The sequence below is a fragment of the Ogataea polymorpha genome (assembly GCF_001664045.1).
Source record: "Ogataea polymorpha strain NCYC 495 leu1.1 chromosome Unknown OGAPOscaffold_1, whole genome shotgun sequence".
Lineage (NCBI taxonomy): Eukaryota > Fungi > Ascomycota > Pichiomycetes > Pichiales > Pichiaceae > Ogataea > Ogataea polymorpha.
This window is the reverse complement of record NW_017264698.1, coordinates 684087-709647: the sequence shown is the minus strand read 5'-3', so window position 1 is coordinate 709647 and position 25561 is coordinate 684087. Positions and strand designations below refer to the sequence as shown.

The 25561-nt window shown below is 54.3% G+C and overlaps 14 protein-coding genes across 14 annotated transcripts; 6 read left to right on the top strand and 8 right to left on the bottom strand.

Annotated features, from left to right (window-relative positions):
- Window positions 1–116: 116 nt before the first annotated feature.
- Window positions 117–1585, top strand: OGAPODRAFT_96739 (uncharacterized protein; the record flags this gene model as incomplete). The annotated part of the gene is made up of 1 exon (XM_018357912.1): window positions 117–1585. One exon carries the CDS (start codon window positions 117–119, stop codon window positions 1569–1571), a length of 1455 nt encoding a protein of 484 aa, XP_018213158.1. The 3' UTR covers window positions 1572–1585.
- On the bottom strand, window positions 1568–2089 carry OGAPODRAFT_15227 (uncharacterized protein). Its single transcript, XM_018353590.1, has one exon. It carries the CDS (start codon window positions 1954–1956, stop codon window positions 1633–1635), a length of 324 nt encoding a protein of 107 aa, XP_018213157.1. The 5' UTR covers window positions 1957–2089; the 3' UTR covers window positions 1568–1632.
- OGAPODRAFT_36614 (uncharacterized protein) lies at window positions 2051–2881 on the top strand (the record flags this gene model as incomplete). Its single annotated transcript, XM_018355326.1, has 1 exon — window positions 2051–2881. A coding segment is annotated over one exon (831 nt), but the record flags the coding sequence as incomplete, so codon positions are not given.
- A 389-nt stretch (window positions 2882–3270) lies between these two features.
- OGAPODRAFT_74674 (uncharacterized protein) lies at window positions 3271–4220 on the bottom strand (the record flags this gene model as incomplete). The annotated part of the gene is made up of 2 exons (XM_018355916.1): window positions 3369–4220; window positions 3271–3319 (listed from the first exon to the last, which is right to left on the bottom strand). Exons 1-2 carry the CDS (start codon window positions 4202–4204, stop codon window positions 3271–3273), a joined length of 885 nt encoding a protein of 294 aa, XP_018213155.1. The 5' UTR covers window positions 4205–4220.
- Window positions 4221–5024: 804 nt separating this feature from the next.
- OGAPODRAFT_84499 (uncharacterized protein) lies at window positions 5025–7256 on the bottom strand (the record flags this gene model as incomplete). Its single annotated transcript, XM_018356770.1, has 1 exon — window positions 5025–7256. A coding segment is annotated over exon 1 (2205 nt), but the record flags the coding sequence as incomplete, so codon positions are not given.
- Window positions 7257–9037: 1781 nt separating this feature from the next.
- OGAPODRAFT_74671 (uncharacterized protein) lies at window positions 9038–12398 on the bottom strand. The gene has a single exon (XM_018355915.1). The coding sequence runs from the start codon at window positions 12349–12351 to the stop codon at window positions 11146–11148; it is 1206 nt and encodes a 401-aa protein (XP_018213153.1). The 5' UTR covers window positions 12352–12398; the 3' UTR covers window positions 9038–11145.
- Window positions 12399–12684: 286 nt separating this feature from the next.
- Window positions 12685–15551, top strand: OGAPODRAFT_96725 (uncharacterized protein; the record flags this gene model as incomplete). Its single annotated transcript, XM_018357911.1, has 1 exon — window positions 12685–15551. The coding sequence occupies one exon, from the start codon at window positions 12685–12687 to the stop codon at window positions 13933–13935; it is 1251 nt and encodes a 416-aa protein (XP_018213151.1). The 3' UTR covers window positions 13936–15551.
- On the bottom strand, window positions 12687–15705 carry OGAPODRAFT_91953 (uncharacterized protein; the record flags this gene model as incomplete). Its single annotated transcript, XM_018357076.1, has 1 exon — window positions 12687–15705. The coding sequence occupies one exon, from the start codon at window positions 15703–15705 to the stop codon at window positions 14860–14862; it is 846 nt and encodes a 281-aa protein (XP_018213150.1). The 3' UTR covers window positions 12687–14859.
- OGAPODRAFT_45710 (uncharacterized protein) lies at window positions 14086–14847 on the top strand (the record flags this gene model as incomplete). The annotated part of the gene is made up of 1 exon (XM_018355505.1): window positions 14086–14847. The coding sequence occupies one exon, from the start codon at window positions 14086–14088 to the stop codon at window positions 14845–14847; it is 762 nt and encodes a 253-aa protein (XP_018213152.1).
- A 22-nt stretch (window positions 15706–15727) lies between the features above and the next one.
- OGAPODRAFT_91952 (uncharacterized protein) lies at window positions 15728–19836 on the bottom strand (the record flags this gene model as incomplete). The annotated part of the gene is made up of 2 exons (XM_018357075.1): window positions 15728–16800; window positions 17252–19836. The coding sequence occupies 2 exons, from the start codon at window positions 19834–19836 to the stop codon at window positions 15798–15800; spliced, it is 3588 nt and encodes a 1195-aa protein (XP_018213149.1). The 3' UTR covers window positions 15728–15797.
- A 57-nt stretch (window positions 19837–19893) lies between these two features.
- Window positions 19894–22090, top strand: OGAPODRAFT_15224 (uncharacterized protein). The gene has a single exon (XM_018353589.1). The coding sequence runs from the start codon at window positions 19929–19931 to the stop codon at window positions 21453–21455; it is 1527 nt and encodes a 508-aa protein (XP_018213148.1). The 5' UTR covers window positions 19894–19928; the 3' UTR covers window positions 21456–22090.
- Window positions 21522–22230, bottom strand: OGAPODRAFT_91950 (uncharacterized protein; the record flags this gene model as incomplete). The annotated part of the gene is made up of 2 exons (XM_018357074.1): window positions 21522–21588; window positions 21620–22230. 2 exons carry the CDS (start codon window positions 22228–22230, stop codon window positions 21522–21524), a joined length of 678 nt encoding a protein of 225 aa, XP_018213147.1.
- Window positions 22231–22278: 48 nt separating this feature from the next.
- On the top strand, window positions 22279–22712 carry OGAPODRAFT_15223 (uncharacterized protein). Its single transcript, XM_018353588.1, has one exon. It carries the CDS (start codon window positions 22301–22303, stop codon window positions 22667–22669), a length of 369 nt encoding a protein of 122 aa, XP_018213146.1. The 5' UTR covers window positions 22279–22300; the 3' UTR covers window positions 22670–22712.
- Window positions 22279–25234, bottom strand: OGAPODRAFT_15222 (uncharacterized protein). Its single transcript, XM_018353587.1, has one exon. The coding sequence runs from the start codon at window positions 25162–25164 to the stop codon at window positions 22690–22692; it is 2475 nt and encodes an 824-aa protein (XP_018213145.1). The 5' UTR covers window positions 25165–25234; the 3' UTR covers window positions 22279–22689.
- Window positions 25235–25561: the final 327 nt, after the last annotated feature.

Genomic DNA, 25561 nt, shown 5'->3' with positions numbered 1-25561 from the left:
AAGGAGTGAAAAAGGAATGGGGGGTTGGCGCGCGACCGCGTCGGGTGCCGTCGATCGACGGTCAGGAGAAAAAAAAAACACTCAAAAAAAGCCAATTTATTTTATTCTTTCTGTTGATGCATACCACCGTCCCGCCTCTCGAAAAGGCCATATACGATGAGTTGACGGCCATCCGGCAACGTCTGTCGCTGATCAAGCGCGACCACAAGACATACATGAATTCCAAGAGCATAGGAGAAATATATGACCAGGTTCTGAGCAAAGTCAAAGAGCTGCGGGCAATTCGGCCCACAGAAGGGGCCGCCGAAGGCGAGTACCCCAATAAGGTGGACATTCTGGTGGACGAGATTTTTCAATTGCTGAGCCTGTGCTTTGTCACGTGCGGATTGAAGAACACGGCGCCTGCTACGTACGCCTCGCTGTCCACTGTGCAACGGTTACTTGAGCACCTGAACGAAAACGAGATTTTCACGCACCAGGACCTGGACCCGATCAGAGACCGGCTGGACGAGATTGCCAAGATTATCAACTCGGACGAAACTACGTCTTCGGAAGAGCTGAGTCTGCTCAAGAGCAAGTTGGAGCAGTCGTATAGGGAGTATCGAGTTCTGGAGGACAAAATCAACAAGCTGCCCAAAAACGTGCAGAAAATCATGGACAGACTGATCACGCTCAAGTACCGCATACTGGAGGTGATCACGAGCGACGAGGCTGCCAACAGAGATGACCTCAAGGTGTTTTCCAATCAGCTGGAACAGATCCAGCTCGCATGCGAGCTCGAGTTCTCCAAAGAGGATCATCCCAGGGGCGAGGGTGTGCTGAAGGGGCTCATTGATGACTGTCACTATCTCATCCAGGACATGAAGATCGGCGAGGACATGGTGAGTCCAGAGCTCGCAGACATTTATAACCAGCTGGAAAAACTCAAGTCGACGCTCGAAAACCTGCTGGTCACCAGAAGATGGGTCCTCCGAACAACAGACATCTTCAATTACCAGCGAACGCTCAACCAGATCGACAAGCTGCGTGTGGACGGCTACTTTGGCAAGAAAGAGCTGCGCGGCCAGGCGGTGCTGCTGTACCTACTGAGACGGTGCTATGCCATAATATACAAGCTTCTGGAGAGCTCTGAGCCCGTCAGCGAGAGCCTGCAGCCGCTGCACAACCAGCTGACGACGGTGCGGCGGTGTCTGCTGGACTTGAAGCGGATGGGAGGGATTTCGTCGATCCGCGAGCTGTATCCGTACCAGATGAAGCTGGCGTCCGTTGACAACATGCGGGAGGACGGGAAGTTTATGATTGACGGGCAAATACCTGAGGGCCAGGGGACGTTGAACGCGCTGCTGGCGGAATGTTTCGACATAGTGCACGAGCTCAAGATCGAGTTTTACGAGAAAGACGAGACCGAGAGAAAGGACGACGAGACGAAATTCCAGGCCAACGTGATAGGCACCAAGGCACAGGAGACGAATTACGACTACAACATCATGGAACCAGATTCCAATGAGGAGGACAATTTGGCAGTATTCAATGAGAGTATAGGCGAAAGCGAGACGGACGGCGATTTATAACGAGATGTGTGAATAAATAAAATAAATAAATATTTAGAGTATTTGGCTTCCCCTCACCAGCCTAGAATTTGTGAATGAGGATCGGCCGGTCCTCTCCGTCGGCCAGTCCGAGCGTCTTTGGCGTCAGAAAGTCCCGTCTCTTCAGGTATGGCGCCCCGACCTCGTCTCTGTCCAGGTCCTCGCGCTCGTTGAGGTGTTTCTCCACAATGAACATCTTGTACGTCTCCAGACGGTGTTTGCGACACTCGATGTAGTCCTGGCGAAGCGGCAAGCACTCTGTTCTGTCGGCCGTGGTGGAGCTGGTCATGCACTCCAGCGCACTCTGGAAAAGACCAAAACACTTGTTTGGCCCGCCGTGTCTTGACACTTGCTGAAGAGGAGCCATGGGAATAAATGTATGAAAAAATAAAAAATATTTTAATTATTTTTTAATGTTTTCTGGGGAAGCACAAAGAGTCGCGAGACTGGACGGGTTTGAAGTCCCAACGCTACTAAATGTGTCCCTGACACCAGAACAGCTTGAGGCGGTGCAGGTTATGGTGCGGATCGAGGAAATCAACCGGATGATCCAGACAGATTCGTTTGTTCCTCCCACAAGAACAAGGTCGCCGTCTCCGCCACCGGTGTACGATGCGAGCGGGAAAAGAACCAACACACGTGAACAGCGCTACAAAAGACGGTTCGAGACCGAAAGAGGCCGCTTGATAGAAAACGCGCTGCGAAACATCCCTGACTACCGTCCTCCTCCCGACTATCGCAGACAGACCAAGACAAGTGACAAATTGTACATCCCGGCGCGTGAGCACCCCGAAATAAACTTTATTGGGCTGCTGATGGGGCCCAGAGGCCACACATTGAAGAGTATCCAGGAGAAAAGCGGCGCGAAGATCGGGATCAGAGGCAAAGGGTCTGTGAAAGAAGGTAAAAACACGGCCCTGATACGACCGGACCAAAACAATCTAGACGACGATTTGCACTGCCTCATCACGGCCGACTCGGAGGAGAAGATCCAGAAGGCCATGAAGCTATGCGGTGAGATCATCCAGGGCGCGATCAGCGCTCCCGAGGGCCAGAACGAGCACAAACGGGACCAGCTCAAGCAGCTGGCCATTCTGAACGGAACCCTGCGGGCTTCGGACGAGAAGCTGTGTCTGAACTGCGGTGAGAAGGGCCACAAGAGGTACGAGTGTCCAAATCTTGGGAAACAGAGCTTTGCGCAGTCGTTGGTGTGTTCGCGCTGCGGCAACATTGGTCATCTGGCACGCGACTGTAAGGCGGACTTGGAGGAGACCGCAAGACACGGCAGAGATCTTGAGATGATGATGCGCGATTTAGAAGGAGAGACCAACGGGTACGCACACTCAGAGGCTACACAGATCGAGTGGTCCAATGCTGCGCCTGAGGCTGTCCCCACGGCTGATGTCACAGCTGTTTCGTCTTCTGCGCCAGCCATTGCCGCTCCGCCCGGGATGAAGCTGGGCACCACGCCGATATTTGCGCCGCCGCCGCCAAAGATGAGTCCGCCGCCTAAAATGGCGCCTCCACCCATGCCCAAACACCTCAAGCTACCGATTACGAAGAAATCCGATACGGACTGATACGTTTCCACGGGAACTCCGACACTGGTTGAGTCATGCTTCATAATCATTAAGGTATCTATGTTACACATAAGCGCACTCCAAATGTTTCTTCGAGCAGCTCAGACAGTCGGACGACGGCTTGTCTTCGAGCTTGATACATTTGATTTTCTTGAACCTGCAAGTGTTACAGGAAGTCTTTTTGGGGTGCTTGCCGTACGATCCCATCACGATCGGTAGCGACACTTCGTCTTTGGGCTCGTCCTTTTCGGGCGTCTGGTGCATGCGTTCGGACTTGTTGAATTTTATAATGTCGTTTCTGGTGAACCCTTTGGAGAAACAGCACGCGAGCTTTTTCGAGCTGCACGCGGAGCACGGTTTGAATTTGAGGTACCTGAACCGGCTCAGCTTGGTGTGGAAGCGCTGGTTCTGATACTGCGACGTATCGATCTCGAAATATTGGTACCTGTGCTCGTCTTCGTACAGGAACTTGCAGCTGGCAATTTCCGAACCGGTACCGGTAGAGGCCGCTGAGGACTTGTTTTTCGGCAGCTCCGCGAGCACAAAGATTTCGGAGTCGCACTTGATTTTGCGCGCGCGGCAGCAGTCACACGAAGGGCCGGACCGTTGCCTTTTGGACGCTGTGGAAGGCGATGCCAGCTTGATGGAGGTGAGCTCGGGCGTGGGTCTCTGCTGAGGCGTTGTTTGAATGACCAGATTGGAAATCTCCAGTTTGGGCGAGATATGCGTCGTTTTCGGAGCTAAGACATAATTAGGTGTTGCGGAGGGATTTTCGCTGTGGACGCTATGCATTGCTGCTGTCTGGAGAAGGAGGTCGAACTTGGAGTATGGCTTTGGCGGGTTTTTAGGCGCCAGCACTTTTGGTGCCTGTGGCTCGGGCTTTGGCAGGGAGAGTTTGGGCAGCGTGGGAAGGCTGATGCGAGGCACGCTGGGCAGCGGCGCATTGTACGTGGGGATGTTATCGTTGAGCGATAGCGAGTAGTTGGAAAGGTCCGTGATGGGGACTCTGGACTTGACGTAGTTTTGAATAGACATGGGCTTTGAGATTTGGAGGGAAAATATGTCCGATTTATAGCACGATGCAATAACCTCTTGGGTAGTCTCCGCGGAAAATGCACCCTTAATGCTGGAGGGACATATCATGGGGTGCTTGACTGTGAGGGGGGAACTCCGATGTCCGTAAGTCCGGACGGTGTATAAGTTTCCGGTTCGGGAAGAAGACGCCCCGCGGGTGAGCCACTGGGGGCATGATGGGGTACCTGGACGCGACGAACACGGCTCAGCCTGTAATCACATGTCGGGCCAGATGCGCACATGACCCTGATTTGGTGAGAGTCCGATGCGTTTGATTGGCCCCATGCGCACCGCGCGCTGCTCCGTAACGCGGGCTGTTAAAAGGGAATCATCACGCGGACATTTGAACCCGGGTTTCTACGGGGCCAACCCGTGGAAACGGGGTGCAGAAATTTCAGCTCGGAGCCCAGTCCGACGGAGTGCACGTCTCCATAGGTGTGCGTACCCACACCGAACCAACACCGCTGGAGTGCGTTACCTCCACAGAGGCTGAAAACCAGACTCAGAAGTCGCTTTCCGTGGAATACTACCCTCAGGGTTACTGCATGTATCGCACACCCCCAGTCCAGAATCGCACCACTTGCTTGGTGATTCATGAGTCATGTGCACCGAGACATCTCAAAATGACGTACTGTCCACCACGGTCTCGCGATACTTTGTTCCTTCTCCCCGCGATTTAGTGGCGCCGGAGTAGATTGCGAAATGTAGCCGTTTTTTGCCAAAATCGGAATCTCACAGATTTGAACAATAGCTTACTGCATATAGCATCTATCTACCTATGGGCCTCGAACAGCCTACGCTGTTGCTCCTGCTGTTTTGCCAGCTTCTTCCTGGCGCTCTTTGTCACCTCTTCCCCGCTCACTAGTTTCACAGGCAGTCCGTTCTCGTCCCATTCGGAGTACATTTTTTTGTACTCCTCCGTCTTGAACATCTCTGCAGGGTCGATCTTCGCCTTGGCCAGCATCTCCCTCTCCTTCTCCTCCTTCAGCCGCAGCTGCTCCAACCGCCGTCTCTCCTTCTCCAGCCGCTGTTGCTCTTTCTCCTCCTGCTGTCTCAGCAGCTCCTGTTTTTCGCTCTCGTTCAAAAACTTGATCAGGGCCCCCTGACCCGCACGATCGTCCAGAGAAACATTCAGCTGGAGCAACTCCTTGTCTCTGAGCGTGTCTGTGGCGTCCAAAAACACTTTGTAGTCTGCCTTCGCGATCGCCGAGCTGCGCACCAGGTCCCGGAAATTCGACAACACCTTTAGGTATGGCAGCAGCGCCTCCTCCAAGTTGCCCGAGCCGGTCTCGCCCCGCTCGTCCTCCCAGCCAAGGCCGTCCTTCCTGGTGTCGAAACCGAGCACACGCAGGATCCTCGTGATGTAAAGAGCACTCTGGACGAGTGGCTCGACGCGCAGGTCTGCGCCCACAGCGCCGATGTAGGTGTTGGCACTGTTGACCAGCTCCAGCAGAGCGCGCAGCGCCTGCGGCGTGGAAAGGTTGTCGCAGAACGCGCCGTGCACGTTCTTTTTGCACTGCGCGAGTTCTGCAAGCAGCCGCTTCTCCAGCTCCCCGTACTTCTTCGACATCACCTCTCCCGCGCGCAGACGGTGGTCGGTGTCCGCCTTGATTGCACGCACGTTCTTAAAGAACTTGCTGAGCGACGACTCCGTCGACCGCACCTCATTCAACAAACTCTCCTTGAAGTCTAGCGCATTGTTCCACTGCACCAGCGCAAAACACAGCCGCAGCTGCCGCGCAGAGTACCGGGCAAGCGCCTCCTCGATGGTGATGAAGTTTTTCAGCGACTTGGACATTTTCTGGCCCTCAATGTGCAGATGTCCCGTGTGCAGGAAGTAGTTGACCCATTGCTTGCAGTCGTAGTGGGCCTCGCTCTGCGCCAGCTCGTTGTCGTGGTGCGGGAACGCAAGGTCGATGCCGCCCGAGTGGATGTCGAGCTTGTCACCAACGAAGTCGGCCGCCATGACCGAGCACTCGATGTGCCAACCGGGACGGCCAGGTCCCCATGGCGATGGCCAGGACGGCTCGCCCGCCTTGGATGCCTTCCACAACGCAAAGTCGGACGCGTTCAGCTTGCCTTGCGCCGCCGACAGCGACCCTTCGCCGTCCTCGAGCAGCTCCAGGTTGCCCTTCGACCACGGCTGCAGCTTGGCATACTCATGCGCCGGGTCCTTGTCGAACTTGGCCACGTTGAAATATACCGACCCGTCGCTCGTGGCGTACGCATAGCCCTTGTCAATGATCTGCTGCACAAACGCCACGATCTCGGGCACGTACTCCGACACGCGCGTGACGATCGTCGGCGGTAGCACGTTCAGCGCAGCCATGTCCTCGTCGTACTTGTGCTCCCAGAACGACGAGCACGCCTTGAAGATCTCCGGGTCTGTAACCGTGTGACCGAGCTCCTTGTCGAGCTCGGGCACGATCACGTCTTTGGTTTGCTCCAAAAACCGCGTCAGGTCGGTCTCGCCGGCAATCGCCTCGCTCGCCGCCACACACGCCTTCACATGCATAGGCAGCTTGGGTTTCTGTAGACCGAGCGCTGCCAGGTCGAGCGAGCGCGCCCACTCGTCGAAGGGCACGGTGCCTTCGTACTCGGGCAAGTTTTTCGCCAGATACGCCGCCAGCGCGCGTTGCGCCGTCTCGCGCAACTGGGAGTCCACAGCACTGTGCTTGCGGGCAAACTCGCCAAACAGATGCTCCTGTCTGGCCTTGATGATGATCTTGTCGTCGATGTCGGTCACATTCTGCACAAACTTGACGTTGTACCCAAAATAGTCCTGCAATATGCGGCGATTAATGTCAATTGTCACGTAGTTCCGCGCGTGGCCCATGTGCGACGAGTTGTACACAGTCGGCCCGCAGCTGTACCAGGTGACTTCATCGTTGGAGCTGGGCACAAACGGCACCTTCGACCGCGTGAGCGTATTGTAGAGCACCAGCGGCACGTCCGGTAATTTTTCTGGCTGCACCCACGTCGTCATGAACAGTTTGGACAAGGCTAAAGAAGAATGTGTGTGAAGCTTTGTTCTTGCCGCAGAAAATGCCCAAATTTTCATGGTTTTTTTTTTTTCCACACCCGCTTATGTAAGTACCTCTCCCTTTCCATGGCCAGCATCTACAAACTGTCTGTCTCGGGCGTACGTTCCTTCAGCGGCGACACGCACGAGACCATCCAGTTTGAGCGTCCGCTCACGCTCATTGTCGGTGCCAACGGCTCGGGCAAAACCACCATCATCGAGGCCCTGCGGTACGCCACCACAGGCGATCTTCCGCCCAACTCGAAAAATGGCGCCTTTGTCAACGATCCCAGCATGACGGGCACCACAGAGACAAAGGCTCAGGTCAAGCTCGCGTTCCAGAACGTCAACCGCACGAGCATGGTCCTCACCAAGTCGCTCGCCGCGTTCAAGAACGCGCGCACGGGGACCACCAGCTTCAAGACCCGCGAGAACCAGCTTGTGGCCATCCATAACGGCGAAAAACAGACCGTCACGTCGAAAATTGCCGACATCGAAACCGCTGTTCCGCAGCAGCTCGGCGTCTCGCGCGCCGTGCTCAACTACGTGATCTTCTGCCACCAGGACGAGAGTCTGTGGCCGATCAGCGACTCGGCGAGCCTCAAGAAGCGGTTCGACGAGATCTTCGATTCGGTCAAGTTCATCAAGGTGCTGGAGACGTTTCGGGCCATCCAGAAGGAGATGAACGTCGATATCCGCGTGATCAACAACACGGTCGAGCACTTGCGCAACGACCGTGCGCGCGCGCACCACAAACACGCGCAGGTTGCCGAGCTGAACCGCCAGGTCGATCGGCTGAATGCCGAGTCCGAGACGCTTGCGCGCGAGATCGAAGCGGTCAACAAGGAGGCCGATCGGCTGTTTGCGACGAACCAGGACTACGAGAAAACAATCAGTCGCCTGGAGTACCTGCGGCAGCAGGAGAGCAGTCTCGCGCAGCAGATGGACGTAATCCGGTCGACGACGACGCGCGTCGACTTGCCCGATGCGCAGATCCGCGAGCAGCTCGACAACTTTGCCAACGTGCTAGCTGAGAAGCGGAGCGCTGTTGAGCAGCTGCGCGCGCAGATCGAGTCTCGAAGCGCGCAACTTGCCCGTGCGCGAGAAGAGTACAACACTTGCGTGCGCGAGGAGGGCCGACTGCGCGGCCTATTTGAGCGCCACGAGCAGAACCGCAGCGAGAAAAAGCGACTTGAGCAGCAGCTGGACCAGCCGCGGCTGGAAGCGCTGGCGGCTGAATACGCCGACAAGGAGGCCGCACATAAGGCGGCTCTCGAGGACGTTGAGTTTGAGCTCACAACGCTCAAGGAGGAGCTTGCGCGCGAAGCGCAGCATGCCGAGTATGTTCGCAAAGACGTCGACGCGTTGCAAACGAAACGCGCCAAGTTGCAGCAGATACTGTCTCATTCGAGCTCGAATCAGGCTAGGCTCGAACGCGAGCGTACCGAGCTGGCTGCCGAGGAACTAAAGCTGCAGCAGTTGCGCGACTCGAGCCCGCTTGCCGCCATCAACGAGAAGATCGCCCAGACCGAGAAACAGATCCGCCAGCTGGAGATGGAGCAGGAAGATCTGCTCCGGAAGGTGAGCCAGGCCAGCAGACAGTCCGACAGCACAGCGAAGGCATATTATTTGCGGCGAAATTTGGAAGCCGTGGAGCAGAAGTTGGAGAGCGCATATTTGCGGCTCGATACGCGCGACGTGGACGCGTTCGTGGCCCGCTACAGAAAGACAGAGGCCTTGGTGCTGGAGAAAGCTGCCCGTGTGCAGGAGTTGCGCGAGACCCTCAACGAGGCGGCCATCACACACCGCAACGCCGCGCAGCAGCTTGCTAGCTCGCGCGACGAACTCGCCGCGCTCGAGAAAGACGTTCGCACAGTTATTGGCGCAGCGCCGCTCGCGCAGTTTGAAGAGCTACTGGAGGACGCAGAGTACGAGTTCAGCGACAGTGACGGCGGCTTCAAGGTGCGGGAGTACTGCATTGGTTTCAACAAGCGCGCAATTGACCTCATCAACCACAAGAACGCATGTCTGCTGTGCCATCGGGAGTTTGGGGCGGCGGACGAGAGGAGCCGCGTGCTGGAGCTGCTTGCAAAGCAGACGAGTGTTTTGGAGAGCGACCGTACCGCAGAAGAAGCGCTGCGCGCTGCACGGAACAAGCTGGACCGGCTCAAGGAGGTGTCGGGCAAGGTTGAGCGGCACAGGAAGCTTGCTGTGGAGCTCGAGCAGCAGCAAAGGGACGTGGCAGCTGCTCGGGAGCGGGAGGCGGTTGCCCGCGAGCAGTTTGAGAGTGAGCAGCGTGACTTGGACAAGCAGCAGGCCCACAAGGCGCAGCTTGCGTCGCTGCTATCTGCGGTGGACGAGGTTGCAAGGCTGCGGGACGAACAGGTGTCGTTGCAACGGCAGTTGGAGGGCCTAAAGCAAGACATGGCCCTATTTGGCGGGCAACTGCAGTCCATGGAGGAGCTGGAGCTGGCGCAGGCGCAGACGAGCAGCGAGGTGAAGCGGCTGCGGCTGGTGTTAGAGCGCCACGTTGCCGATCGCGAGCAGTATTCGCGCAAGGTGGTGGGGCTGGAGAGCATGATCAAGGACCGGCGACTGGCGATCATCGAGCTGGAGAAGTCGGACCTGGACAACGTGAACGTGCGCAACACGCTGCGCGAGCTCGAGACGGAGATCGGGCAGCTGCGCGCTACGCTGGACCGGGCGGAGCAGGCGGCCTCCGTGCTGCGTGCGAGCCATGCGGCGCAGCAGGAGCGGTACGGCGAGCTTAAGCGGCGCGGAGAGGACGAGCTGGCGCAGCTGATGCCGGAACTTGAGCGGCTTCGGCAGACGCAGGTCCAGATCGCGGCGCTGGACGCGCAAATCGGCGAATTCGAACAGAAGCACGCGGGCCAGACCACGTTTGAGCAGGAGTCTGCGCGGCTACGCGAGCAGATCGCGCGCGATGAGGTCGAGCTTGACGCGGCGGGCGCACAGTTGCGAGAGCTCGAGAACGATATCAAGGACGCCGACAACGCGGAGCGCAACCTGCGGTACAATCTAGACCTGCTGGCGCTCGAGCAGCAGCAAAGTGAGGTGCGGGCCACGATCGCCGAGCTCGCGCAGCAGCAGGCCGAATCGCGGCGCGACGAGTACGTGGCGCAGAGCAAGCAGCTGCGCGCGCGCCAAACACAGCTCCAGAGCGAGTACTCCACCAAGCTGGGCGAGATGACCCAGCTCTCGCGGCAGATCCAGTCGGTCAAACACGAGCTGCAACGCGACTACAAAGATATCGACGAGCGGTATACCAAGGAGTACGCGAGCCTGCAGACGAAGCTGTCGATGGTGACAGACCTGACCACGTACTACAGGGCCATCGACTCTGCGGTGATGGAGTTCCACCAGGTGAAGATGAAAGAGATCAACCGGATCATTGACGAGCTATGGAAGAAAACCTACATGGGCAACGACGTAGACAGCATCATGGTGCGGGCAGACCCGATCAAGTCCAGCACGGCGGCCACGATGCGCTCGTACAACTATCGCGTGGTGATGGTGAAGAACGGGACCGAGCTGGACATGCGCGGGCGGTGCTCTGCAGGCCAGCGCGTGCTGGCGGCGCTGATCATCCGGCTCGCGCTGGCCGAGTGTTTCGGGCTCAACTTCGGCATGATCGCGCTCGACGAGCCGACAACCAACCTGGACGACGACAACATCGAGTCGCTCGCAAAGGCGCTCGCCAACATCATCCAGGAGCGCGCAACACAGCGCAACTTCCAGCTCATCGTCATCACGCACGACGAGAAGTTTCTGCGCGCCATGAACGCCGTCGACTTCACCGACCACTATTATAAGGTGATCCGCAACGAGCGGCTCAACTCCACCATTAACAAGGTCCAGATCAGCCAGCTCGACGACTAGCCGCCTTGCGCTCCTCCAGCACCGCCTGCATCTTGCCGTCGCCGCCGCCCTGCTTCCACAGATAGAGCGCCTCGATCGCGTAGTTCTTGACGCTCAGGTTGCGCTGGCGGTCCGACGCATACTCGCTGACGATATCGACGATCTTGAGGTCGAGCACGAGCCCCCAGCACCGCCGCTCAAACTCCCTCAAGTCCTGCGTCTGGTTGTCCTCGTCCACCACCTCGTACTCGGCCTGTCCGAGCTTGTACAGCACGCGGCCCAGTGTGCGCAGCGCAATGCACCGTTGCCCGGGGAACGCCGACCGCAGGTAGTGTGCCAGCTCCGCGAGCGTGTACCCGGGCAACTCTGGGCTTGCTGCGTGATGGCGCAGCTCCGGAGCCTGGGCGTGTTTCTCTATGTTCTCCGACGTGATCAGATCCCCATTCAAGTCAAACCGCAGCTCCGCAACCGCAGTGTACGTCACCTGTTTCGGCGTCTCCGGCGCCGGTTTCATCCACTCCAGCGTCTTGGGGTCCTTGGGCAGGTCCGGGAAGAACTTCTCGTGCAGCTTGTCGTTGAAGTCCGGGTCGTTTATATCGAGCTTCTCCAGCTTCTCGCTGCTCGGTCTGGGGAAATGCACCGACGCCTGTTTCAGCCGCTGCGCCTCCTCGAAGCTCGGCCCCGACTCGTCCAGATACTCGATATCCTCCCATTCCTCGTCCTCTTTGCTCGTTTTCGGCATTGCCAGCGGCGACGACGGCTTGACGTACTTGACGGACGCCTCGTTGTTGAACCGCACCTTCTTGTCTGCCGACGACACGCTGTCCCTGCGCAGCGCGGGTTTCAGCGCCGGGCTTGCTGCCGAGTCGCTGTCGCTATCTGCCACAGCACCCCGCGGCTCGTTCTTGTCTTGCTCTGCTCTTTTCAACAGCATTTGCAGGATTTTCGGGTCCAGAGTGTTGATCAGCTCCTCCTTGGCCTGTGCGCGCTCCTCTCCAGACATCTTGCTTAGCCGCTCGATGTTTTCGAGATGGATCTGCTCTTTTTCAGAGACTCCGTCAGAAGAACGCTCTGCCGTTTTCCGCCGCCGCACAGGCTTTCTCTTGGCCGCCACGGGGAACCCCGTGGCAGACCCAGAAATCGCCGCAACAGGCGCCTGGGGCTCTGTGGACGTGTCGTGCTCGACAATGTCGCCCAGAAGATCCATATTCTAGATAGCTTAGTAAACTGGAAAAATATTTATTTTCACACCCGAGATACGAATTTCAGCGGGTTAAATTGCAAACGAAAACACACTTCCGTCGCGACGCAAGGGCCACACCGTTGCCGTCGTGGCCACGGCCACTTGCCAGCCACGCTCTGTGTGCACGCCGTGCGCTACCGCGGGTCCTGCTCCGTGGCCGGGTAACCCCCCTCCCAAACACACACAACCATAGTACGTCATTTCTCCGCTCACCCCATGCAGGCCTCCGGGTCCAAGTAGCCTATTTATTATATAAGACAAAAACGTTAAACATTTACTTCCTCCCATTTCTCCCCCATGACAAGATCCTTCAGCATCGAGAACATCCCCCAGCTGCCTCCAGACCCATTGTTTGGTCTCAAGGCCAGATACAGCGAGGACCCGCGTCCCAACAAGGTCGATCTTGGAATCGGTGCCTACAGAGACAACGACGGCAAGCCGTGGATTTTGCCCTCTGTCAGGCTCGCCGAGAACCTGTTGCAGAACTCCAAGGAGTACAACCATGAGTATCTGGCGATTTCCGGTTACAAGGCGTTCACCGACGCCGCTGCCCGGATTATCCTTGGCAAGCAGTCGAAAGCCATTGCCGAGGACAGACTCGTGTCTATCCAGACGCTTTCCGGCACTGGCGCCTTGCACGTGGCGGGCAAATTCTTGAAGGAGTTTTACGTGTCCAATACGTCCAAGGAGCCTCCCACCGTCTACCTCTCGAAGCCTACGTGGGCCAACCATGAGCAGATATTCGGGTACCTTGGCCTGAAGACGGCCTCTTACCCGTACTGGAACAACGAAACCAAGACTTTGGACCTGGACGGCTTTGTGAGGTCCATAGAGCAGGCTCCAGAAGGCTCTGTGTTCCTGCTCCACGCAACGGCTCACAACCCGACCGGGCTCGACCCTAAACCCGACCAGTGGCTCAAAATTCTACAGGCCATCGAAAAAGGCAACCATTTGGCCTTATTTGACTCAGCGTACCAGGGCTTCTCGTCCGGATCGCTCGATAAAGATGCATGGGCCGTGCGAGAGGCCGTCGACAAGAAGTACAGCTTCCCCATCGTTGTGTGCCAGTCGTTCGCTAAGAACGCCGGAATGTACGGCGAAAGAGTCGGCGCTGTGCACGTGGTGCTGCCGGAACACGACACAGCGCTCAACAAGGCCGTGCTCTCGCAGCTTTCCAAGATTATCCGATCCGAAATCTCGAACCCGCCAGCATACGGAGCCAAGATCGTGTCTCTGATCCTCAACACGCCCGAGCTGATGAAACAGTGGGAGGACGACCTTGTGACCATGAGCTCAAGAATTTCCAAGATGCGCCAGACGCTCACTGCCGAGCTCGAGAAGCTGGGTACTCCGGGCTCGTGGAAGCACATTGTCGAGCAACAGGGCATGTTCTCCTTTACCGGCTTGACTCCAGCCCAGGTCGAGAGATTGGAAAAGAAGCACGGCGTGTACCTTGTCAGCTCTGGCAGAGCCAGCATTGCCGGTCTGAACGAGGGCAACGTCAAGCACGTGGCCAAATGTATTGACGAGGTGGTGAGAAGTGTGTAGATAACCAAGTACAAAAGCACCTCTACACCAAAAGTATCCTATAAAAATTAAAACATATACATATATTGCTTGCTTCTATTCGCCTCTCCAATGTCTCAGAGACCGTCGCGGATCGCTAAAAAATCCTCGATTCCACCGCCAGAGTCGGCAATGTCTGACGCCTCTGATTCTGAAGGTGCATCTATCGAGCACATCAAGACCAGACGGTCCTCGTCGATGTCCTCGATCTTCTCTCTGACCGACGAGCCTCTGCCTCCGCCCAACGAAACTGATATCATAGCATTCACTTCGGACAATAGACATCTATCTTTCATTAGAAACCTACATATGGCCGACTTCATCACCATGCTGAACGGCTTTAGTGGTTTTTACTCGATCATTTCGTGTCTCAGATTCACGCTAACGCGCCAGAGTCACTACGTGCAACGGGCAATCTTCTTCATTTTTCTGGGTCTGTTTTTCGACTTTTTTGATGGCAAAGTCGCCAGACTCAGAAACAAGGCTTCTTTGATTGGCCAGGAGCTCGATTCGCTCGCTGACCTTATCTCGTTTGGAGTTGCCCCCGCCTCGATTGCGTTTGCCATAGGGCTCCAAACCACTCTCGACGTTCTTTGTCTCACCTTCTGCGTTCTGTGTGGGCTCGGCAGACTTGCCAGATTCAACGTCACCGTTTCCAACATCCCCAAGGACTTCACTGGCAAGTCCAAGTATTTTGAAGGACTACCTATTCCGTCCTCCCTGTGGCTCGTGTTGTTAATGTCGTTCCTTGTTTACAAGCAGTGGACTGCCGCCGATCTGCCATTGGGGCTTCTGTGGGAGGGCAAGTTTTATGAGTGGCACCCTTTCAGCGGACTGTTCTTCGTCCAGGGCTGTCTGATGATTAGCAAGAGCTTGAGAATCCCTAAGCCGTAATTCATTATGTATTCATCTAAAAGGTTTGCGTCCCTTCACTTGCCATTTTTCGTCCTCCTGCGAGCTTCCCGGTCGTATATTAGTCTTTTTCGCAGAGGACAGATTGAGTCTGCTGCTGGGCGTCGCGGCCGGTTTCTGTACTGGCGTCTGGTCCAATGACGATGAATGCGATCTCACAAGCTTGGGAATCGACGACTGGCGTCTTGTAGAGCTCGAGACGGTGCGGCTACTGCCTCGAAGATACGATCGTCTGGCGGAAGTTTGTCTTATCTGCGCGGTTTTGCCGGGCCCTGGAGGAGGCATGGTGGTTCTGTCTTTGCGTTCTGTTTCGAGCTTCTCTATCTCTGCTTGCAGAGAGTCGATCTTGCTCTGGATCTCGTCCAACTGCTGTTTCTGGTTCCATGTCTTCGGGGTCGGTGCCTCTTCAAAGTTCACGCACCATGCATTGATATTGAACCCAAACAGGAACGACCCAAACGATTCGTTGAAATTTGTCAGCGACTCGTGGATCTCGTTCAGCTTCAACAGTTTCATGTGTATGCTGTCCAGATGGTCAATGAACTCAAACTGTCGGGCCTTATCGAAAAAGGGCAGATCGGACTCCGCAGCTCCTGGACCCCCATCCTGTGGGGCCTCTGTGGAATCGCTCTGCGCTAAAGACCCCGGAGTCGACAGAGAGGGCGGGTTGTGTTGCGAACGATAAGGGGACGAGAGAGGATAGTGTTGCTGTTTAGACGCCGGCGACGTGGACGTGCCAATCAGGTTGGACGACCGCATGCTACGTCTGTTCTGGTTCGGAGTGGCCGGCCGCACTATGGGCAGCCGCGAGCTCGTTCCGTCGGTTTCGAACGGTCTCATTAAATTAGGGATGTTTTTTTTTAAGTTTCCGCAAAATACGCGTCGCTACTTACAGGTGTACGGATGTCGGACGGAGTGATATTATGTACAGACTAGCCCAGGTACTTGTTGGCGTGCTTGAGCTTCTCCATCTTTTCCATCTTTGGGTTGATCACTTTGCTGTTCTTGATCACCAAGCGCAGCAGAATGGTTGAAATGAAGCATAGACCCCACCACGTGACCATATACTGCATATGGTTGTTGGTGTAGTCCACGGTAGGTGCTTTTCCCAGAGGCACGCCGGCGCTCATGAACTGCAAGGGGCTGAACTCTGCGTCTGCATCCTGAGCGGGGGCCTCTTTTGAAGGAGGCGATTTGGCCCAAAACTTCCACCACGGATTGCTCTCGTGCTTTTTCTCTGGTATCCATTCCGGATGGTCTTTGAAGTTCTGGATGGCAACGGCATATAGCGGCCGCGTGTGCAATTCTTCCGCCATCGCTTCCAAATCGAGGTACGTGTAGAGTTTCGAGCCCGGTTCGTGCTCCATGTGGAACCTGCCTTTGGACGGAGGAACTCTTAGCAGACACTCGATCGTGATTTCACCTTGCGGGCATGAAAGATGTTGCAGCCGTCTGCTCTCTGGTATCACTCTGTCCTCTCTGATCCAGCCACGGTTGACCAGCACTTCCCCGCCGCCGTTTGACTGGATCAGGGGACAAATCAATAAATATCCTTTCTGGCCGTTTTCCAGCCTCGGACCCACAAAAACCTCACGGCTGTAGTCAAATTTACCCGTGAGCAGCACTCTGCGGTACTCCAAATCGCCCACTTGGTCTGGAGTGACCGACTTTGGCAGTGGAAGCGGCTTGTACGTGAGTCTGTCCTCGCAATCGGCAACCAGCTTGTTCTTCCACTTTAGACGTTGGTACTGCCAGCAACCAAGCAAAAACGTCACGACGGGGGTCAGGCACAGCAGACCAAAAAATATTCGCCTGCTGGTTTTCGACTCCAACTCTCTTCCTTTGATCAACTGTTTTGAGGTCTTCACTGGATCCCAATCGATGTTGTCCGTCTTGACCGTCGCATAGAACTTATTTCTCCAGAGGAATTCCACACTCGTCCGTGGTGTGGCTCCGGGCATCATACGCCTGCCAGACCGGATGCCGACAATTAATCTGTTCATCAGAGAATAAAGAATAATTTAAGAAATTATTTCCTTATTTGACCCGATACGGCGATAGCAACATTTTTTTTGTCGCGTAGCAGGATTCTCATCGGCGTGCAAATTTCTCCCTCCCTCTGCTGGACCCGCACCTGCTGAGCTGACAATCGCTTTGGCATCATGGACTCATTTTACGAGCAGCAGGGGCCGCCCTTTTTCTGTAATTCCCCTGCTGACAACAAACTGTTTTTTGTTTTCCGTCATATTAATAATACAATTAGTGTACATCCATCTACAGCCAGTTGCACTCCAATCAAATTTTCCCTGCTGCCTTTTCCGCCGCTTTTCTCAACAATTCCAGATCTGTGTCCTTCCTATGGACATCCTTCATTAGTACACACCACTCTTCGCCGGAGTGAGGATCATTTTCCTTGAAACGAGCCTCGAGCTCCCGAATTTCACCCTTCGTCCCATGTTTCATCAAAAATGCGTAATAGTGGATATAGTAGTCGCCATAGCCGGGGTCCTTTTCGTAGCAGGCATCAAAAAACTGCTTCGCGCGTGCAACCTTGCCAGAAAGCCACATATCTTTGGCAATGGTAAGAATAATCATCGGATGATCGTTGGTGGAGTTTAGAGCCGTGGTGTATAAGTTCTTGCGGTGCGACGGTTTTGCATAGAGGATGTTCTGACGCCATAGCACCGCCGAGTGGGGGAGCTTCTTCAGAGCAGTGGACAGGATGCGCTCGGCTTGGGAACGATTGTGTGCTCTTTCTTCCAGCAAGACACGTTCCAGCTGGATCTGGTCACTGAGCGGATTGGAGACCACTGACTGGTCCAGAATCGAGCGCGCCTTGATCAGATTGCCTAGTTTTTCGTAGGCTCGCACAAGATAAACCCAAAGTAACGGGCTGTTTGGACACAGCAACGTTCCTTTGTAGTATATTTCTGCAGCCTGTTCCAGCCGGTTTTCTTCCTCTAGAATTTGGCCCCATTGCAGGTATAGTTTGAATTCCTTAGGATGATGCTGGGTGCCCTGTTCAGCAAGTTCCTTGGCCGCTATCAAGTTTTCGTTCTGTCTCTCAAAAGTGACGTTTTTGTACCACACCCGAGCGGTCTTTTTGCCAAGCTGCTCTCTGCACTTGACGAACAGCTGTCTTGCTTCTTCTCCTGAGCGCAGCTTGAGTGCTGCAAACCAGAGATCTTCGGAGTCTGGGTTCATCTGCAGTCCCTCATCAATGATCGCCTTTGCTTTCTCAACATCACCATCTTCTTTCCACTTGTCTTTGGCATACATCAGATAAAACAGTTCGTAATTTGGATTTGCACGTGTGGCCATCTCATAGACAACATAAAGCTGGTCATACTGTCTGAGTGTCTTCTCCATTTTGATGAAGTTCATCCAGCTTTCAATATCTTGTGGGAAGTTGGCCGTGATGAACATGTATATCGATCTGGATATTTCGGGTGATCTTTCCAACGCTTCGGCTTTCCAAATATCAAGCTTGTCGTCGTCAGTGACGCCCAAGTTCATACTGTTGAACACAATGGCTCTGGCTACCAGTGAGAAGCCATCCTTTTCGCACTGCGACGCAATGTCCAGCCACGTCTCTCGACCCAAAGACGTGTGCTCGAAACAAGACTCAACAATGTGGCCTATTTTGACCTCGTTGCCAGTCCTTTGCTCCTCTTCCTTGGCCAGTTCTATCCAGACGATGTGCGCGTCGGCAGAGTCAACCTTCTCCAACGCCTCCTCAAGAATCTGCTTGGAGTTCCCGAGCCGTGCGTACTCAAGCCACAACAAAACGTTGCCAGGAACCAATTCCGTCGCTTTCTGCATCATTCGCAGCGCCATGGTCTCATCCTCTTCATACTTTACCACTTCCATCCAGAGCTCGCTGCTCCGTGGCAGAAATTCAAGGGCTTTCTTTAAAATTCGTTTTTTCGACAAACTGTCCGTTTCCAAAGAAGCAGCACAGAGCCACAGACGCACAGACTTGGCATTGTACCGAACAGCCTCGGCAATGATCACCTTGCACACAGAAGCGTCCTGCTTGTTCATCTCGATGTTCACCAGCCACGCCTCTTCGGACTTTGGGCACTTCTCGCAGCCCTGCTGGATCAGTTCCCGCGCACGCTTGTATTTTTTTGCCTCGTACTCGAGCCGCGCACTGGCTATCCATGCGTCTGGCTTGTATGGATTCGTTTCTCGCATTTTGGCGAAAAGTGTCCGCGTTTTATGATAATCCCCGATTTCCGTGCTAATCTCACCAGAAACATCCTGCAACTGGCTCAAATAGGTCTCTGCGTCGACAGACTCCGCCTTGTCGTCTCGGAGACTCGTTAGTTGTCCAGCAAGCACTTTTTCCTTGGCAAGAGAGAGCCCAGTAAGATCCACGTCCTTCTCGTCCAAAAGAGCCTGATCACCTGTGCTGCCCACATCACGCAGCCCGCTGGTCACAAAGTCCGAATTTCTGTAAAATCTCTGGCGTTCCTGCATCTCTTTGCGTGCTCTTTTATTCCGTTTTGTGAAATCCCCAGAATCCGGCAGATTCAGCCAGTCTTCGGCGGACACTTCTGAGAGTTTCTCCTTGTACTCCTTGAACTCCTCGCCGATTGTGCGGATGGACTGCCCAATACTGATTTCCTCTACTTGGACCTTGTTTTCGTCCTCTAGTGCATTTTTCTGTGCTCTTTTTCGGGGCCTAGCTTTTTTGCGTTGCAGCTTGGCCTCAATTGCGTCGTATATCCGGTCTGCATCACCGTCATCATCGGAGACGCTACCAAACCTGCCAGTGTCGTCGTTGTCTGCGTCTAAAAACCTCCCATCGTCGTCCACGTTGTTCTCGTCCTCCAAAGCGAAAGAGCCCGCGGGAAGACGTCGAGAGCTCCCTAGATCTGCCTGTGTAGTAAATCCTGTGGCTCCGCGGCCTATACCGGCGATATAGCCTGGCGGGGGCTCTTGATCTAGGAAGCTTTTTCTCTCCATACAAATAAATTTGATCAAAATATATTAATTACTTCCATTTTGGGTTGACTATATAAAAAAAAAATTTTTGAAAAAAATAATTATCATCTAGTATGTCCAAAAGAGCAGCTGAGGACATTGTGGACCGCAATTCTGCCAAAAGAGACCCAAATGCCAACACAGAACCATACGATGCTGAAGATGCCGACGACTACCGCTCGAAGGTGGAAGGTGACATGGAAGACCTTTCCGGAGACGACTATGAGAGTGAAGGAGAAATCATCGAGATAGACACCTCTGGCGAGGAAGACAACGACCAGCCTATGGAGGAAGTGCAGGAGGCATTGCAAAAGCCAAATGAGGAAGACACAGAGCCTGCGAAAGGCCAAAAAGAGCTGTATTTGCCTCATCGATCTAGACCCCTGGGACCAGACGAGGTGCTCGAGCCAGACCCCAGTGTCTATGAAATGTTGCACAACGTGAACATGCCATGGCCTTGTCTCACCCTGGATGTGATGCCAGACAATCTGGGCTCGGAGAGACGGGGATATCCGGCTACCATGTACGTGACCACGGCCACGCAGGCCCAAAGAAACAAAGATAATGAGATGATAGTGATGAAGCTGTCGTCGTTGGCCAAGACTCTGGTGAAAGACGACGACGAAGAGGATGAAGACGACGAGGACGAGGACGAGGACGAGCACGACCCTATTTTGGAAAGCGAGACCGTTTCTCTCAGCCACACGACCAACAGACTCCGTGTATCTCCTCTAGCACTGAAAACTGGCAAGTATTACACTGCCACCATGTCCGAGAGTGCCGAGGTGTTGATTTTCGATTTGAGCGCGCAAATGAAGGCCTTCGACACTCCAGGATACGTGATTCCGAAACAGAATAAGCGGCCGCTGCATATTGTCAAGAACCATGGCAACGTCGAGGGATATGGACTCGACTGGTCGCCGCTTGTTGACTCTGGCTCCCTGCTGAGTGGAGACATGTCGGGCAGAATTTACCTGACGAACGGCGCGGGCAGCAAGTGGGTGACGGACAAAACGGCCTATCAGGCCAGTAACGCATCGATCGAGGATATACAGTGGTCTCGGTCTGAAACGACTGTTTTCGCAACCGCAGGAACAGACGGCTACGTTAGGATATGGGATACCAGGTCCAAAAAGCACAAGCCTGCGCTCAACGTCGTGGCCTCCAAGACCGACGTGAACGTGATCTCCTGGTGCGACAAGCTCGACTATCTGCTAGCATCTGGCCATGACGACGGAACCTGGGGGGTTTGGGATCTTAGAAACTTCCAGCCTGGTAGCCAGCCTTCTCCGGTTGTCTCTTACGATTTCCACAAGTCTGCCATCACCTCTATTGCATTTAACCCATTGGACGAGTCTATTGTTGCTGTTTCTTCCGAGGACAACACGGTGACCTTATGGGACCTGGCTGTGGAGGCCGACGACGAGGAGATCAAGCAGCAGAAAGAGGAATCCAAAGAGCTCTCGGACATTCCGCCTCAGCTGCTGTTTGTGCACTGGCAGAAAGACGTGAAGGACGTGAGATGGCACAAGCAGATTCCCGGTGCTTTGGTCAGCACGGGAACGGACGGTTTGAATGTCTGGAAGACCATTTCTGTGTAATGTTAGACTGTCATCCCAACAACGGTGTTTCTTCTGGGTCGCGGCCCCTGTAGTACAGACACATGATCAGGAGCACGAGTTGCAAGTTGGCGGCCATAAAGTAGGGCAGCCAACTGCTCCACGTTGAGCCGGGCTGCATGAACAGCGAAAAGCTCCACAGGTACCCGCCTGGGGTCTGCAGCAGCATCATATGCATGGAAAGCGTTCCTGCGTGTTTCAGCGTGTAGGTGGTACGGATCTGGGGCAAATATTGTGCCGTTGCGAGGACTGTGGACAAGATTCCGCTGAAATTTGCGAAAGCCATTGTTTTGTTGAAGTCTGCGTTGAAAAAGAGAAAGTATATTGCGAGGGCAGCGTTAAGTACCACATAAATGAGAAACAAGCGGTACGCTCGGCCGATTTTCTCCTCATTCGAGCCGGGAACGTCTATAGGGGGCCTTGTGAGGTACGCGCAGAGAATCAGGATGAGCGAGTAGCCAATGGCTTGGGCAGCGACCTGGATAAGGCCAAGTTGGGAGTAGATGCACTGGAATTTGTTGAGATCGGTCAGACAGCATTTGCGTGCTGGAGAGCTGACCAGCAGCAGGTTAACAAGAGAAGAAAAGCCCGACGTCGACCCCAGCAGCAGGAACAAGGGCGAGAGACCCTCGCTGGTTCTTCGGTTGACGATCTTGAGGTGCTGGGGGATGTAGGACACGTAAATTCCCAATGCCAGTAGAGAGCCTATCAAAAACCCAAATCCAGACGGATTCTGATAAATAGCACAGGATTCCATTATAATATAAAATTATTTTTTGACAGAAATTATCCCCAAAAGTGGAGAAAAATAACTTATCTCTCTTGATATGACGCTTCCTACAGCTTTTGCAGCGACCACGCGGTTTTCCACGTCCAGTGCAGAGATGCGAACTCGCGTGCTCAATCTGTATAGACGGTATTTGAGACACTCGCGGAACTTTGTCAATAACTACGACCTGGACTTGCCTGCCTCCCAGGTCAAGACCAAGATCCGTCAGGAGTTTGAGAGACACCGGTTTGTCAACGACCTGGCCGTGCAGAACGTACTGTACATGAAAGCGCAGATGGAGTTCCAAGAGCTAGTGAACTTCTGGAAACAGCGATGCCACGTGATGATGTACTTCGAGCCGTTCAGCTCTTACGACACCACCGCCAACGACTCCTTCATCGACAAGTTCCTCAAGGGAGCCAGTTAGATAGCGTGTCTATTTATTATCTATTTGTTTATCCGGCCATTGGAGTAGGTGTTGAGTTCCGACTCGAGGCTACCGATGATGCGGTTGCATATCTTGTCGTCGATCAACTTGATGAAACGCACGAGCTCGAACGACGTTTCGAAATCTTTGGTCAGCACCAGCTTCACAAGAATGTCGTTGATGAGTTGGACGTCCTTCTCGCCGATCTTGTCGTCTGTCTGCTCGTAATTCAACATGATGATAAAGTAGTGCGCCGACAGCTTGAAATCCTTGTCAAGGTTGTATATTTTGGAAAGCATGTCTCGCGGAGTCTCTGAGTACCGCGAGAAAAACGTGGACCAGTAGTGGACCTCGATCTTTTTGAGACAGTTGAGGTACACCAAATACTCGATGCCTGTCATCTTGATGAGCTTGATGAGCCGGTCGAAATATTCCGGCCCGTCGTCGTGGCCCTCGTAGCTTTTCTGGATGTAATTCATCAACAGCAGCTCCAGAACAAACACAAAATGCTTGAACCGGTGGAACCGCTTGTAGATCGAGGATAAGCTCAGGATGTTGCTGTTATTGCCTTGGTCCACTTCGAGATTGAGCCGGATATAGTGGTCCAGAACGTTATTGAGGTAGTTTTTGCGCGTCGGCTCCACCTTGAGGTTCGAGCCCTGAGCAGAGTCGATTTCGATGCCAAAGATCATGTTCTTGTCGCTCAGAATCGTGAGCGGATAAGAGTTGGTGCCGTTAGACTCCACCAGCAGCACGCCGTTTTCGCGCACCTGTGTCTGGTTGCCGGTCTGGACAGCGATGGGCAGGATTTTCATCATGTTTTTCTCGTTTGTGAAGTCGTATAGCCAGATCTCGCAGCCGTCAAACACGGCCACCACGTTCGGCGTCAGCTTTGCCACGTACTCCACGGTAGAACTCACGTGGTACGAATGATAGACGGCCTTTTCGCGCGCTGATAAAACTTCTTTGCGGATGTACGCCAGCTCGCAGTTCGACAGCACCAGCAGGTCGTCTTCGTTGATTTTCACGACAGCCCTGAAGTTGCGCACCACAGACTCGATGTCGTCCTCAAAACAGTTGCGCAGCTGGTATACGTTCGATTTTTTCAGCAAAATCGAGCCTGCGCCGCGGACCTGGCTGTTGAAGCTCATTTTCCATGTGTAGCAGTTCAATCGGTCGCTCATGACCAGCAGCTCATCGCCGGCTATGTCGATATTGAGATGCAGAAAGTTCTCGTCAAACGCGGTCTCGGCAAAGTTGAACCCCCACACAATTTGTTCGTACGTGAATGGAACACCTTTGCTGAGAACTCTGGTGGAAAATAAAATCACCTCCGACTTGGCCTCGGTCTCAAAAGTCCTGGACCCTAGAATTAAATGATTTTTCCACCACGCGCACACGCGTACCGGGTTGACGTCTGGTTTCTCGCCCTTTTCGGTCAGCTTGAGCTCCTTCCACTCGTCAGTCAGCAGACTGTACACGAAAACATCGCTGCTACCAACAAGACACACATTGTTCCCGTCGTCGCTCATCGCGCAGCAGCGGATGTCGCGATTGCCGATGTAGAACGAGAGCGGCAGCATCACATCCAGCCAGATACTGGTTTCCTTGTTGGTAACTGTGGACTTGCCCTTCAAATGGTCCATAAGATTTTTGTCAAGTGCGCGAAACAGCGAGAGCCGGTCGGCGGCCATCAGCACGGGCCGTTTAAACGTTGCCGAACTCAGGAACCGCGAGTGGTTAAGAGTGATCAGGTTCAGCTTGTACAGTTTGCTGCCAACCGAGAGAATCAGCTCGAAATTGTTCAGAAACCCAATGTTGTCGGGTCTCAGCCAGGCTGCGCTCTCGTAGTCGTACGTCGAGAAATTCAGATTCCCCAGCGTCGAATACACGTTCCAGCCGTTCTCGTACAGCGCGACCAACGAGTCGCCGTCCGGGCTGAGCACCAAGTCCCGTAGCCCCTGCGACGAAACGTGTTTTTTCACCACCTTTAATTTTTGCACCGTCATGTTGCGCAGCAGCTGCACTACCACGAGATCCCCGTTCTCCAGCCCAAAATATGCCAGGTTTTTAAAATGGTTCACCAAACATTTCACAACCCTGCCGTCCTCAGCATGGTGCACTTGCTCACCAACGAAGTCCACGTTATCGGGCCCGCCACGCTTCTGGACTATCCAACAGCCACCGTTCTGGTCCAGCCACAGGAAACAGCCCATTTCGTAGCTATAGAACAGTTCCCGCGTCACTGCCCCGCTGTTGCTTTTGTACCACTCCAGCTCGTTGACCAGAATGAATTTTATATGCTTGCCCTCGTCCTTGGCGTCGATGTCGGACTGCGACGGGGAAGACGCCAGCTGGATCAGCTGGAAAGCGTGCGGATCGGAGTTCACCAGCAGCAAATGTCCATTCGAAGAAAAGAAGTAGTCTGCCAGCGGGCTCTGAACGTTCAGAACAAGCTTCAGACGAAGCCCGTAGTCGTAGTTCGGCAATTCCATCTGGTTCTCGCTAAGGAGCACATTAATAAAGCTCTTCATCAAATTGTCCGGCACGCTCGCACCATTAGCCGTCTCTGTTAAAGCAGGTAGTCCGTTCTGTATAACCTTGCCCTCTGTGTTGAATATCGTGAGTAGCTCGTCGCTCAGGTCGCTCCGAAGAGTGAATATAAGAAGTATGTTTTTGGAGGTCTCCACCGCAAATTGTTTCCCACTTGGCGAGCGCTTGATCTTTATGTTGGACCCAAACTCTTCCAGCGAGTTGTTGGAGCGTATATGGGCTCCAATGGGAGCATTTGTCCGAGAGTCAAATACGTATAGCGACCGATACGTCATCACGACGTACGGGAAGTTGGGAACGTTGGTGACGACCTGCAGTATTGGATCGCGGTGCGGCGTC

Bases quoted from the DNA above. Each gene is read 5' to 3' on its own strand.
- OGAPODRAFT_74671 (XM_018355915.1), bottom strand. From the start codon at position 12,351: ATGGATCTTCTGGGCGACATTGTCGAGCACGACACGTCCACAGAGCCC.
- OGAPODRAFT_15222 (XM_018353587.1), bottom strand. From the start codon at position 25,164: ATGGAATTGCCGAACTACGACTACGGGCTTCGTCTGAAGCTTGTTCTG.
- OGAPODRAFT_15227 (XM_018353590.1), bottom strand. From the start codon at position 1,956: ATGGCTCCTCTTCAGCAAGTGTCAAGACACGGCGGGCCAAACAAGTGT.
- OGAPODRAFT_15223 (XM_018353588.1), top strand. From the start codon at position 22,301: ATGACGCTTCCTACAGCTTTTGCAGCGACCACGCGGTTTTCCACGTCC.
- OGAPODRAFT_15224 (XM_018353589.1), top strand. From the start codon at position 19,929: ATGTCCAAAAGAGCAGCTGAGGACATTGTGGACCGCAATTCTGCCAAA.